The sequence below is a fragment of the Kogia breviceps genome, chromosome 1, assembly GCF_026419965.1.
Source record: "Kogia breviceps isolate mKogBre1 chromosome 1, mKogBre1 haplotype 1, whole genome shotgun sequence".
In the NCBI taxonomy this organism is placed as follows: Eukaryota; Metazoa; Chordata; class Mammalia; order Artiodactyla; family Physeteridae; genus Kogia; species Kogia breviceps.
The window spans coordinates 197,916,623-197,928,912 of record NC_081310.1 but is presented as its reverse complement, the minus strand read 5'-3'; the positions used below and the strand labels follow the sequence as shown (position 1 = coordinate 197,928,912).

The 12,290-nt window shown below is 60.6% G+C and overlaps 1 protein-coding gene across 9 annotated transcripts in view; it reads right to left on the bottom strand.

Annotated features, from left to right (window-relative positions):
- The window catches only part of PLEKHG5 (pleckstrin homology and RhoGEF domain containing G5), a 28,298-nt gene that overhangs the window by 4,714 nt on the left and 11,294 nt on the right, over window positions 1-12,290 (bottom strand). For 5 of the 9 annotated variants that reach the window (XM_067018449.1, XM_067018473.1, XM_067018460.1 and 2 more), the window contains 10 exons: window positions 5,437-5,566; window positions 4,404-4,506; window positions 3,974-4,034; window positions 3,528-3,619; window positions 2,947-3,083; window positions 2,520-2,665; window positions 1,711-1,923; window positions 1,444-1,632; window positions 1,048-1,143; window positions 295-345 (listed from right to left, as the gene is read on the bottom strand). In XM_067018449.1, coding sequence (XP_066874550.1) covers window positions 295-345; window positions 1,048-1,143; window positions 1,444-1,632; window positions 1,711-1,923; window positions 2,520-2,665; window positions 2,947-3,083; window positions 3,528-3,619; window positions 3,974-4,034; window positions 4,404-4,506; window positions 5,437-5,566 — 1,218 coding nt within the window. Of the gene's footprint in view, window positions 1-294; window positions 346-1,047; window positions 1,144-1,443; window positions 1,633-1,710; window positions 1,924-2,519; window positions 2,666-2,946; window positions 3,084-3,527; window positions 3,620-3,973; window positions 4,035-4,403; window positions 4,507-5,436; window positions 5,567-9,083; window positions 9,979-12,129; window positions 12,269-12,290 lie in introns of those variants that run through there. The other 4 variants (XM_067018457.1, XM_067018452.1, XM_067018440.1 and 1 more) reach the window with 4 other exon arrangements.

The window sequence follows — 12,290 nt, the reverse complement described above, 5'->3', positions numbered from 1 at the left end:
CCCTCCCCTCCCACCACCCGTTGGCCCCGCCCCCACCTTTCTTCAGCATGCCCCCCCCATCTCCACCCCCTGGTTCCAGGCTCCGCCCCCTCACATATGCCGTCGTTGGCTCCGCCCCCCCCGGCCGCCCCACCCTTTCTGCAGCCCCAGCCCCACCCCCTGAGGCCAGGTCCCACCCCTCACCTACTCCACCAGTCAGCCCCGCCCCTGTCTGTCCCCTCCCTTGCTCCAGCCCCTCCCCCCTCCCCGCTACTTTCTGGTACTGTCCGCCCCCACCCCCAGGCCCTGACGCACCTCACACAGCAGCCCTGACTCTTGCAGATTCAGAAGGCAGCACAGGAACAGCTGTGGGGGGCAGGAAGCACTGCAGCTGGTGGAGGGGTGGGGGGGGGGTCCCAGTCCCGACGCCCCACCCAGACTCTTAGACTCCCCCCTACCCCTTCCCCATCCTGGGAGGCCCTGAGGCAGCCTGGGACAGAGAGGGTTCACGCTTTGAGAAAAGACGGCCCCCACGGCCCACCTGGGGGTGCCCCTGCCCAGGCCCCTCCTGGAGGGAAGCTCTGGGACACTGCTGTTGCAGCCACACCTGGAACTCTCTCCTCCACCTCTGCCCGGGCTCAGTCTGGAGTTTCTGCCCCGAGGGTGCCTTCCTTGAACCCACAAGCCCCGGACAGGTGCTCCCCCAAGGTCGAAGTCCCTGCACACATCCCCCAGTGCCTACCCATTCTCCTCCTCGTCTAGAGTGTGGGCTGCTGGGCACCTGGCACACAGCAGGTGTTTAGAAACAGCCGATGAAAGGCTGAGTGAAAGGAGGAGGTCTGTATGAATCAGCTCAAGCTCGCAAACTCGCCCCAAGCCCCCTCGCAGGTTCCCCGGGGCCCTTGGGAATCACCTCCACCCCAGGGTGTGGCCCTTCTCCCACTCTCCTTCCCCTCTGTTGCTTGGCACCTGCTTCTTCTGCAAAGGCCCAAACTCTGCTCAGGGGCACCCAGAGGAGGCCACGGGGGGCGGGCAGGCGGAGGGGCTCTGGGCCCACCCCATACTCACGTTGGTGATCACCCTCAGTTTCTTAATGTAGGAGGCCTCTGTGTGCAGGAGCTCCCACACCGCCTCCTGCTGGTGGCACTGCCGCCGGGTCAGCTTCTGTGGGAAGGGCAGGGTGTCTCCAGGAGCCCCCGCGTGTGCCGGGATGGCCGGAGCAGGGGGAAAAGGGTGAACGGCCCGCACGCAACCTTTCTCCCGGCTGAGACACAGAGGTCCCCCAGGTTCTGGGCCAGCCACATTTTCACCTCGCCTGAGTTCCTCCAAAGTGGGTTAATGGTGAGAGCAGCCTGGCAGGGCTGCCCCGTGGAACATCCCGTGACCCTAGCAAGGGCCCCGTGGACAGGGGATAACGTCCACCTCTCCCTGAGCGGGGAGGGGAAGGCCACGGGCGGCACCCACCTCGTGCCCGTCGATGAGCTCCCGCCAGCTGTCCTCCAGCCACAGGCAGGCGTCGTCCTCGTCCTCCTCTTCATCACCTTCCTCCTCCCACGAGTCGTGGTCAAAGCACAGCCTCCGGGGCAGCCTGGGCAGCCCGAAGAGGCTGTAGGCATGCAGCTTGCCCTCCAGCTGCTCCAGCTTGTCCACCTCCTGAAAGGAGGCCTGCGGTCAGGGTCAGGGGTCCAGGCCAGCCAGCTGCCCTGCCCCAGGGCCCACGGGCCCACATACCCGGCCGAAGGCACTGGTGCTGGGGCCTGAGCTGAAGAAGCCGCTGAAGCGACTGGCCGCCCGGTTCTTCCAGCTGTCACTGCCACCACTGCTGCTGCTGCCACTACTGCTGCCGCTGGGCAGAGAGCAGCTGGAGGGCGCTGGGGGCTCCTGCCCAGGGATGCTCGCCTCCCCCAGGAACTCCGACATGTTCTTGCGTCGGCGGCCAGGGGCCTGGCCGGGGAGCAGGCGTCAGGGCCAGACCCCCACAGCCCCACCCCATGGTGGGTTTCCAGGACCTCGGCCAGCCTGGGAGGCAGGAGGGTCTCTGCACGCCCCCGCACCCTGGGGCGCCGCCTCTCCTGAGACCTACACGTGCTCTGGGGGCTGGAAGGTCCAGACAGACGCAGCTGGATCCCCCTCCCGCCTGCCGCCCCAGCCAGCAGCATGAAGCAGGTGAGGAGAACACAGAGTCACACACACACTCTCAGACACACTCAGCAGCCCAGGTCCAAGTGGATCCCCGACACACACTCATGAACACAACCAGTGACACACAAAGTCTCGCTCCCCACGCAATATCTTCTGCTTAGACACACACACACACACACACACACACACACACACGACTCCTCGGGCACAAGCAGACTCTCAGATATGAGGCCCATCACCGTGGGGTACGGTTAGATCCAGAGAGGGCCCCGTATCTTCAAGGCCAGCCCCATTTCCCAGAAGCGGAAAGTAAAGCCCCCAGAGGGAGCAGCGAGGCGCCCAGGTGACCTCCCCTCTGGCCCCTCCCCGTCCCCAGCCCCGACACAGCCCCTCCTCACCAGGATGTCCAGGCTCTCCCGGCGGCTCTGCAGGTCCACGCGCTCCTGGGTGGGGGGCCCGGCCCCGGCTGGCCGCAGGATTGGCAGACTCAGGGATTTAGAGTCCTTCACCCCCTGTTCCACCTTCCCCTCGTCCCCTGGCTTGGCTGGGGTGGCATTAGAGACAAGTAGAGGTCCTCAACGCCCAGGCCCAGTGGAGAAGGGGGCCCCAGTACCCTCTCCCCCAAGGATCCAAACCAAGCCTTGGCTCCCCTCCCTTGAAGCCCCGCCCTGCCAACGCTTGGCACTGCCGCCCAGCAGAGACACCTGTATGGTAATGAGCTTGCTCAAGGCCATGGCCAATGGGAACCTGAGCCTGGGAAGAAGGACCCTCCCCAAGGGACCCAGCCAGGCCCCAGCTACCCGGCCCATCTAGTCACCTGCTCACCTTTGACCCGCAGGTAGTGCCCCCCGAACCTGTAGGCCTCAAAGGTGAGGGACAGAGGCGTGTTGGACTGGTCCAGGTAGATATCCACTTTGCCCAACGCAATGCCCTTCCTTTCAAATACTGGCAGCAGCACCTCCCTGCCCGGGACAGGAGGTGCGTGTGGGCTGGGGGCAGTCACGTGAACCTCCACCCTGTCCACAGCCCCAGCACCACCACGCCCACCCAAAGGAAAAGGGAGACACCCAAGGTACCACACACAGGTCCGTGTGCACAGACACACCTGCCCACAGAGGTTCATGCTCCTGCGTGCGTCTCCACGCCCCTGCCCTCACATGTTCACGTCTACACACCAGGGCAGACAGACACCGTTGCCCGTCCATCCACACCCGTTCACCCCCGCAGGACTAGGCCACGCGCAGGGGCTGGGATACAAACACGGCACCGAGGCCCTCACTGCACGTGGGTGGGGTGCCCACAGGTGGGGGACATGCCTGTTCACAGGCCACCACACAGACACACACAGGCACACCTGCAGGAGGCCCCACCTGCCCCCCAGCCCCGTTCTCCCCACCAAGCCCTACCCCAGCGACTTCTTCTTCATGGCTGGTACGATCTCTGTCTCGATATCCACGTTCAGGTCAAATTTCAGCGTGAAGCACTCCTTGCTTGGGTCCTGATAGGACAGGGGTCTCAGTCCTGCACCCCTTGCCCCCTAGCCTCCCCAGCCCAGGGTTCCGGATGGGAACCCCAGCAGGGAAGTGGACGCAGGGATCTCCCAGCCCTCTTGTGTCCCAGGGAGGCACCCAGCATCCCTCCGTGGAGGCAGGAGCTCCTGGAGCACCCCGCACCCGGCTAAGGTAAGCAGGACTGGGCTACAGGGCTGGGTGGCGAGGGAGGGACACGTGCACTCCAGGCCCCATCCCTGGTCCTGGAACTTAGAGCAGACGGGCCCAGCCTCGGGAACGGAAAGGGCCCGGGTGGGGCAGAGGCCGTGGGCGCCTGCTCTGCCAGCCTGGGGGCTCCTTACATCTGTGTGTCTCCTCCAGGCTTTCTTCTTGGAGAGCTTCAGGCCTGTGCTCTTGCGGTCCCTGCAAGGAAGCCGGTGAGGGCAGAGGTTGGAGGCGTGGGTGGGATGTGGGCGGGCCCCAGCTGGCTGCCCACCCCTTGCTGGCCCTAGGTGACCAGGTACCTCGGGTTCCCTCCAGCCAGCCAGGACTCACGAGGGGCTGTTCGCCCTCTGGTGGCCGACCCGGGAGTCACACCCAGCGGTACCTCGTCAGGTAGAGCCTGATCCCAGAAGCCCTGGAGGCTCACCCTCCAGGAATCCGGGCAGCAGCAGGGGCCAGGCGGGCTCTCCAGCCGGCCCTTCTGAAGCCTCTGGTCCCTGGCTCTGTGATCTGAGACCCAGCCCTGGTACCGCCCCAGGTGTCTGCCGTGCCCACCAACCCCTCACCTACCCCTTGCCATCCACAGAGCTCTCCTCCTCCTCCTCCATGTCCACTGCAGGGCTGGTGCGCGGGGGGCATGACCGGGTGGACACATTCCGAGCCAGGACAGAGCCTTCGGTGTAAAGTGGGAGTGGGGTCGTGCCCGCTCCCTCCCTGGCCCCCTCCTTAGCTTTCCAACACGGCCGACTCCAGAGGGACCAGGGCCTGCTGCCGACCTTCGGACCCCACCCCAAACTAGCCAGGGCCCCTCAGTTCTGTGAGGGGAGGGACTCAGTCACTGCTTACCATTTATCCACCCCCAGACTCAAAAAGACACAAGGGCCCTGGGATGACACCCCGGGTGATGCCCTGCCCCCAGTACAAGTCTGCCTCAGTTTACCCATCTATTAAATAGAGATAAAGAAGCCCTGCCTCTGGGATCGTTGCAGGAAGGAACCAAAGTCCACGGCTCTTTCTTGCAGGCGTCCCCTCCCCCACCACGGTGACCACACCCAAAGTCCCAGGAGGCCCTGGCATAGGGGACGAATCCTTTGGTCGCTCTGACCAGCTGGGACAGACCAGAGCCACCCCAGCACAGCCAGCTGGTGGTAGGCCTGGGCCAGGTCCCTGTTCCGCAGGAGGGGTTTCTGGTTTCCTGCTGCAAGTTCCTTCCGACCTGCCCATCCCCAGCCCACCCTCTGCTCACTGGCTGCCTGGCTGGAGAATCTGCCCAGAGGTCCCCTGCCCTGAGGACAAGAGGGACGGGGACCTTGTCCGTGCTGGGCCGGGCAGGGACAGAGGCAGGGCAGCTGTGGGCGGTGCAGAGCCATTGAGAAGGACCCGGCACCTGCTGGAGACAGACCTGCCTTCGAGCTGGGCCAGTCCCCAACTTTTTCTCTTGCTAAAAAACTTGTGGAACAAAAGGGACGGCAGTGGACTTGGGTTTCATTGTTTACAGTCAGCTCGTGCCCTTCCGATGGCCCTGTCGCGACGCCGACAGTTAGCAGGACACTGTGCCCCCAGGCAGGGAGCTCCAGGGGCCGGGCCCCCGCCCCGCGCTCACCTGGGGGGGGCAGGTCGAAGCGGACGTGCCCATCATAATGCATGGTGCTGTGGAACCTGCTGTCACAGGCCTCGCAGAGGCTGAGGGGGCCCCGGCGATGCAGCTGCTGGCAGTCGGCGTGGTGGCATACCTGTGAGGGGAAGGACGGGGCCGTGGGGTGGACCCAGACCACCGCAGTACACAGGGCTCCTGGCCCCTACGGGGGCGACTCTTCAGGTCCAACCATCCACGTCCCACAGAGCGCCCGTCAAACGCTTCCCGAGCCCCTACGAGGTGTCCATTCTGGGAGATGCAGAGAAAGCAAAGCCTTGCCCGCAAGGAACGCAATGCCAAAGGGGAGATTTCAAGTAGGTAACCACGAGGCGGGTGCTACCGGGGCCTCTTCTGGAGCGAGGAGGAAAGGGCACCAAAAAGTGGAGCTGGGGCGGATGTTTGGTTTGCCCAGCTCAGTGTCTGAAACAGAACGCCTCCCCCTCCTCCCTGCCCAGGGCCTCTGCCCTCAATGCCATGACCTGTGTGGCCCCCGAACAGCTGACCCCGCTGGATTTCTAAGTTAGGGTGTGAAGGGGGTTATGGAGGAGTCAGGGAATGCTGTTGGCCTCTGGGTGCCTGTGTGGTACCCACGGCCCATTGCTTAGTGACAGGATCCCAGACTTACCCAATCACCCCAGGCTACTCTCATCTCTACCACCATGGATGACTGTCCTATCTTCTCCATCCCCCAACCCTCCCTAACTCACTCCCCACCAACCCGACTGCCTACTTTTCTAGGGAAACAGAAGCCATCAGAAGGTGGTCCATGAGCTCCTACCACCACGTCCACCCACCTGCCCCGGGCTGTGGGGGCCTTGCCCTGCTCCAATCCCAGGCCAGCCTTTCACCGAGACCCCCCTCTCCAGCCTAAGAACCAGGACCCCACTCAGCATTCATCCTTCTCAGTGGATCATTCCCACGGGCAAACCAACCTGTTTCTCTCCTTCCCTTTACAGCTAAACTCACCCCTTCCTGTTCTTTCCTCCCATTACCCTCTATTTTCTTTCTCCCTGACTTTTTGTTTCAAAATATTTTAAACCTACAGAAAGTTATAAGAATAGTACAATGACATCCATACACCCTTCTGGCTTCCCCAGTTGTTCACATTTGCCACACTGGCTCATGACCCCCCGTCCCCTGGGGAGGAAATCACGACACCACCTGAGAACACAGACCTGCTCGCGCAAAACCCCAACACAACCATTACACTTGGGAAACTGAGCGATGATACTTAGTCCGCCTAGAGTCTACCTTGGCATCTTCCCAACTGTCTAAATAATGTCCTTTATAGATTTTTTTTCCCACATGAGATCCAATCAAGGTTCACACGTACATTTGGTTTTGTCTGTTTATCCCTTTAAGAATGGGCTTCCCTGGCGGCGCAATGGTTGAGAGTCTGCCTGCCTATGCAGGGGATGCGGGTTCGTGCCCCGGTCCTGGAGGATCCCACGTGCCGCGGAGCGGCTGGGCCCGTGAGCCATGGCCGCTGAGCCTGCGTGTCCGGAGCCTGTGCTCCGCAACGGGAGAGGCCACAACAGTGAGAGGCCCGCGTACCGCCAAAAAAAAAAAAAAAAAAAAAGAATGAATGCCCAGGGACTTCCCTGGTGGCACAGTGGATAAGACTCCACACCCCCAGTGCAAGGGGCCCAGGTTTGATCCCTGGTCAGGGAACTAGATCCCACATCCATGTTGCACCTAAGACTTCGCATGCCACAACTCAGGAGCCCGTGTGCCGCAACTAAGGAGCCTGCCTGCCACAACTAAGGAGCCGGCGAGCTGCAACTAAAGAACCCACCTGCCACAACTAAGACCCGGTGCAACCAAATAAATAAATAAACATTAAACAAACAAACAAAAATAAGAATGAATGCCCAGGACTTCCCTGGTGGTCTAGTGGTTGAGAATCCGCCTTCCAATGCAGGGGACGCGGGTTCGATCCCTGGTCAGGGAACTAAGATCCCACATGCCGCAGGGCAACTAAGCCGGCATGCCGCAACTGAGACCCGATGAGCCAAAAATAAATAAATATTAAAAAAAAAAGAAAGAATGAATGCCCTACTTTTTCTCCCCCGTCTTTCATGACACTGATATATTTGAAGCAGCCAGGCCAGCAGTCTGGCAGAAAGCTCCTCCACATGGACTTGTCTTGAGGTCTGGGATAGTTTCAGGCTGAGCATTTGGGCCAGGACGCCAGAGGGTGGACTGTGTCCTCCTCAGTGTGCCCTGGTGTCAGATCACCTGGGGGTCTCGCTGTACTTTGTAAAGTCGCATTCTCTCTTTGTAATGAGGAAGTCATCTTGGGGTGACACTTCGAGATACCCTGCTCCCCAGAAATCGCACACTCCAGGGCTTTAGCCCTCGTTGATGGCTTTTGCCTAAATCAATTATTACTACAATGGCTGTAACTGGAGATTTTCTAATTCTTCCATTTTCCCTCAGACCCTCTCCCATCAAGCTTTGGCGCCCTCCCCAACTCACTCTTCTCAGGTCCCCAATGATGACCACGTTTATGAGTCCTCTCGTCTGTTCTCCCAGGACCCAGCATCTGACACAGGTGGTCTCTTGGGAACCATTTCTTCCTCGGCCCCCAGGACCCGTGCTCTGCTGGTTCCCTCCCCTCTCAGACCCCTTGCCTGCTTCCTGCTCTCTCGCCATCCGTGGACCCCTTCTCATTTTATCCACATCCACCCTCCAGTGACTCAGTCAGTCTCATGGGGCGGGCTCCCAGAGTGAACTCTCCAGTCGGGACCAAGCATCTCAAACTTAATACGTCTGCACAGGGACTTCCCTGGTGGCGCAGTGGTTAACAATGCACCTGCCAAAGGAGCCCTGGTCCGGGAGGATCCCACGTGCCTCGGAGCAACTAAGCCCATGCGCCACAACTACTGAGCCTGCGCTCTAGAGCCCGCGTGCCACAACTACGGAAGCCTGTGCACCTAGAGCCCGTGCTCCGCAACAAGAGAAGCCACTGCAACGAGAAGCCCACGCACCGCAACGAAGAGTAGCCCCCGCTCGCGTAGAACTAGAGAAAGCCTGCGCGCAGCGACGAAAACCCAACCCAGACAAAAATAAATACATTTATAAAAAAAATAAAACTTCTGCATGAGCTCCTGAACTTTTCCACCCAGCTCCGTCCATCTCAATTACTAGCAACGTCTTCCGGCTGTGGTGATGTTATGGGTTGAATTGTGTCCCTCAAAAAGACAGGTTCAGTCCTAACCCCCAGCACCACAGAACGTGACCTTACTGAAAAGACGGGCATTGCAGATGTCATTCGTTAAGTTGAGGTCATACTGGGGTCTGCAATCATACAGCATAGAGTATGGGGTAATCACATGACTACTGTCCTTAAAAGAAGAGGAGAGAAGAGACACAGAGATGGGACACACAGGTTCCCCCACTCAGGCAAACACTTCTGCGGGCTCCACCCTTAATATCCGTAGCTTCGACCCGGCCACCCTCTCCAGGCCACCTCAGGCCCCGGCCCCAGCCCCCATGGCCTCTTAGCGGGGTGACAAGGCCTCAGAGCTGGTCTCCCTGCTTCCGCCCTTGACCCCAGTCTGCTCTCCGTGAGCGGCCACAGTGGGCCCAGGTCACAGAGGAGTCACACGTACCTCCTCAAAACCCCGCAGCGGCTCCCCATCTCCTGCCGAGGCTGGTGACCTCAGGGGCCTCCGGTCCTGCTCTCCCATCCTGGCTCTGTCCACCGCGCCCACCGGCCTCCCGCCTTCCGACGTGCTTCTTCGGACGTGCTCCACCGCTGAGCCTTGGCTTCTGCTAAATCTCTCAGCCTGAAATGCTTTTCCTCAGACGCTGAGGTAAGCAGCTGCCTCCCTTCCTGCAGACCTTCACTCAAAAGTCCGCGTCTCACCCTTCTAAGGTTTCATGCCTCCGCGCTCCCCGCCACCTCCTCCGCCCCGCCGCCCTCCTCTCCTTCAGGCTTCCCACTGGTGGACAGTCTGTGTGCTCTACTTCGTTCCCTCCACACCGCCGGCACTACAAGGACAGCAGTTTTGGTCCGTCGGGTTCGCTGCCTGGTTGCCAGTCCTAGCCGCTCAATAAACACTGGTTCAATGATTAAGTAGCGTGATGGAGGATCATTGGAGATCTTGGCTGGAGAGAGCCCGATCAGAGATTTTCAAGATGACAGACAGGGTGAGGATGAGTTAGACAGCAGAGAAAGTGGCCCGAGACAGGAGGAAAGAGGGAGCTGAAAAAGTCTCATCATTGATAACGTGGTCCTCATGCGCCTGGGGCTGCACTGGGGGGCTCCTCATCCGAGAAGGTAGGGGCTACGATTGTCCGTACTTTACAGATGAGGAAAGTGAGGCTCAGAGTGGTTAAGTAACTTGTCTAAGGTCACACAGCCAGTGGAGTCAGGACTTGAACCCAGGGTATGTAGCTTCAGAGCCCATTTTCACCACATTTTCACCACATTCACACCATCTCTTGGGTCGTGGAGAAGGGAGAGAGGAGTGGGCGAGGCTGGCTTCGGGTCAGCCTGTGGGGCTAAGGAGACAAGAGGAAATCAATTATATTGAATAGTTTTATGGTTGCTGTTTTGGCTCTTGTGTCCCTTCCACTCCTCCATCACACAGAAAGGGAACATGGACACAGAAATGACAGCTGGCAGCAGGCAGACTACAGAAGCCACTTGCTCCAGGGCGGTCTGCCTTCTGGGGGGCTGGGCCCTGGGCACTACGGCCCATATTCCCGATGGCAGCCTGAGCACCAGGCGCCCCGCACTTCCACACCCTTCTTGAGGGGTCTTCAAGTGTGTTCTCGGTGCTGGAGGCAAGGGTGAGGGGCAGGCACTCGAAGCAGAGCAGCTGTTTCTATCTTCACTTGATCTACTGCTAAAGTGTGAGAACTTCCCCGGCCGTCCAGTGATTAAGACTCCGCGCTCCCACTGCAGGGGGCACGGGTTCAATCCCTGGTCGGGGAACTAAGATCCTGCATATGCCGCGTGGTGTGGCCAAAAGATTAAACAAACCAACCAAAACATTTTTTTTTTAAAGTGTGAAAACCCCTATTCTCCTCCGTGGCTCTGCGCCCCCCCCCCCGCTCTCTGGCATGCCCGGGGCACTTCTGTCAGAGGGCCTATCTTTGCAGATGCTGGGACCCACGTCCGTGAGCATCACCTCTTGACAACAAATCTGGGGAAAGCACTTGTCTTTTCCTCCCAGGAGTCCCGCAGCCTGCCAGCTCGGCAGCCCTCTTGCCCTCTGTGTCCAGCCTGGCAGCCAGGTTGGCACAGGTGCCCCCCTGACCCCTTCCAGGCCTCTTGCCATTTCCCTGACAGCTTCATGTTTCTGGTTCCAGGCTTGGCATTGGGCGGTGGGACTGAGGACCTACAAGCTGCCCAGGCCCTGGTCTCCTGCCTGGACATGGCAGGAGCCATGCTAGGTTGTAAGGGTTTGCGGGGTGGAGGTGAGGGGGTCTCTGGGACCCTTCCAGCCCAAGTCCCTGGTTCTGTGCCACAATCTCGTTTTTAAACCAATCCAGTATATAGATGGCAGATCTCACAAAGATTCACTCTTTAAGGCAGATTTAGCATTGGACAAATATTTATCAAGCACCTACTATGTACCCTGCCCTGCAAAGACATTGGGCTGCAGAGACCCTGGAATATTCATTTCCCAGCACAGTGGTGGGCCTTGTTTAACTCCTTCACAGCTTCTCCTTCTCCTCTTGCTACTACTATTACTACTAGGCACTAATGCTAATACTAACGACGGAAACCCAGCTGGTGGTGGACCCCCTCTGCTCCCACCCTCCCAGCAGCCCCCAGGCTCAGGGACACCAGGGGCTATGTGAGTCGGGCCCAGGATCTGAAGCAGGTGAGTATTCAGCAGGTTTGGTTGAGGATGAAGTTCCGAGAACCCCCAGCCCAACTGGGAGGCGGAGGCTCGGGTGGGCAGAGCCCACACTGTTTGCTCCCCACCCCCTCTCTGACCTCCATCCCCTTGAGGGCTGAGGGTTTCCCCAGCACTATAGCAGGGCAGCCCCTTCCCAAAGCCAGACGCTGGGGCCTCTTCTCTCAGACCCAGGGTCCACTCCCCACCTCCTTGCTGTCTACCATATGCCCACCCCAGCCGGCCAGAGACGGACAGCAGGGTCCAGGACCAAAAGTTCCCAGGACTCAGCCAAAGAGGGGCGAGCCCACCAGATGGAACAGCCAGGTCACGCTGCATCTCCAACGGCAAAGAATGGACCACAATTTTACAAATAACGGGGGGGCCGGGCCCTTTGGGGATCATGGTCTAGGCTGACCCCCAACGGCATGGGGGCACAAGAAGTCAGTCTTCCCTGTCACACCAGGGTGTTGGCCAGAGGCAGGAGTAGGAGGGGTGTGGCAGGGCCCGGGCAGAGGAAGGAAAGGGGGAGGGGTGGCCCAGTCCAGGGCCTGGGACCCACAGGTGTGTCCGGAGTCAGACACAAAAGGCCAGGCGTTGGCGGTCTCCTCCGCTGCCTGGCACCCTTGGTGCAGCGGTGGGGGACACATCCCATGCCCCCAGCCCCTCATCGCCCCCCGCACCCCCGCGGTGTGCACCCGGGGCAAGGGTCTCGGCCGCCGCCTGCCCATCCGCTTAGAGGCGCGCGCGGACGAGGGCGCGCGCACCCGCCCCGGCCTCCACGCCCGGCCCCCCGCTCCCCTACCTGGTCTTCCCCGTGGCGGCCGCGACCGCCCGCCCAGCCGGGCTCGGAGTCCCGGGAGGGCAGCCCGGGGCTCGGCCTGGAGGCCGCGCGGCGCCCGGAGACGCCGGGCCCCGTCCCCATGGCGGCCGGAGGAAGCGGCGGTCTGCGCCGCCCGCCGGACA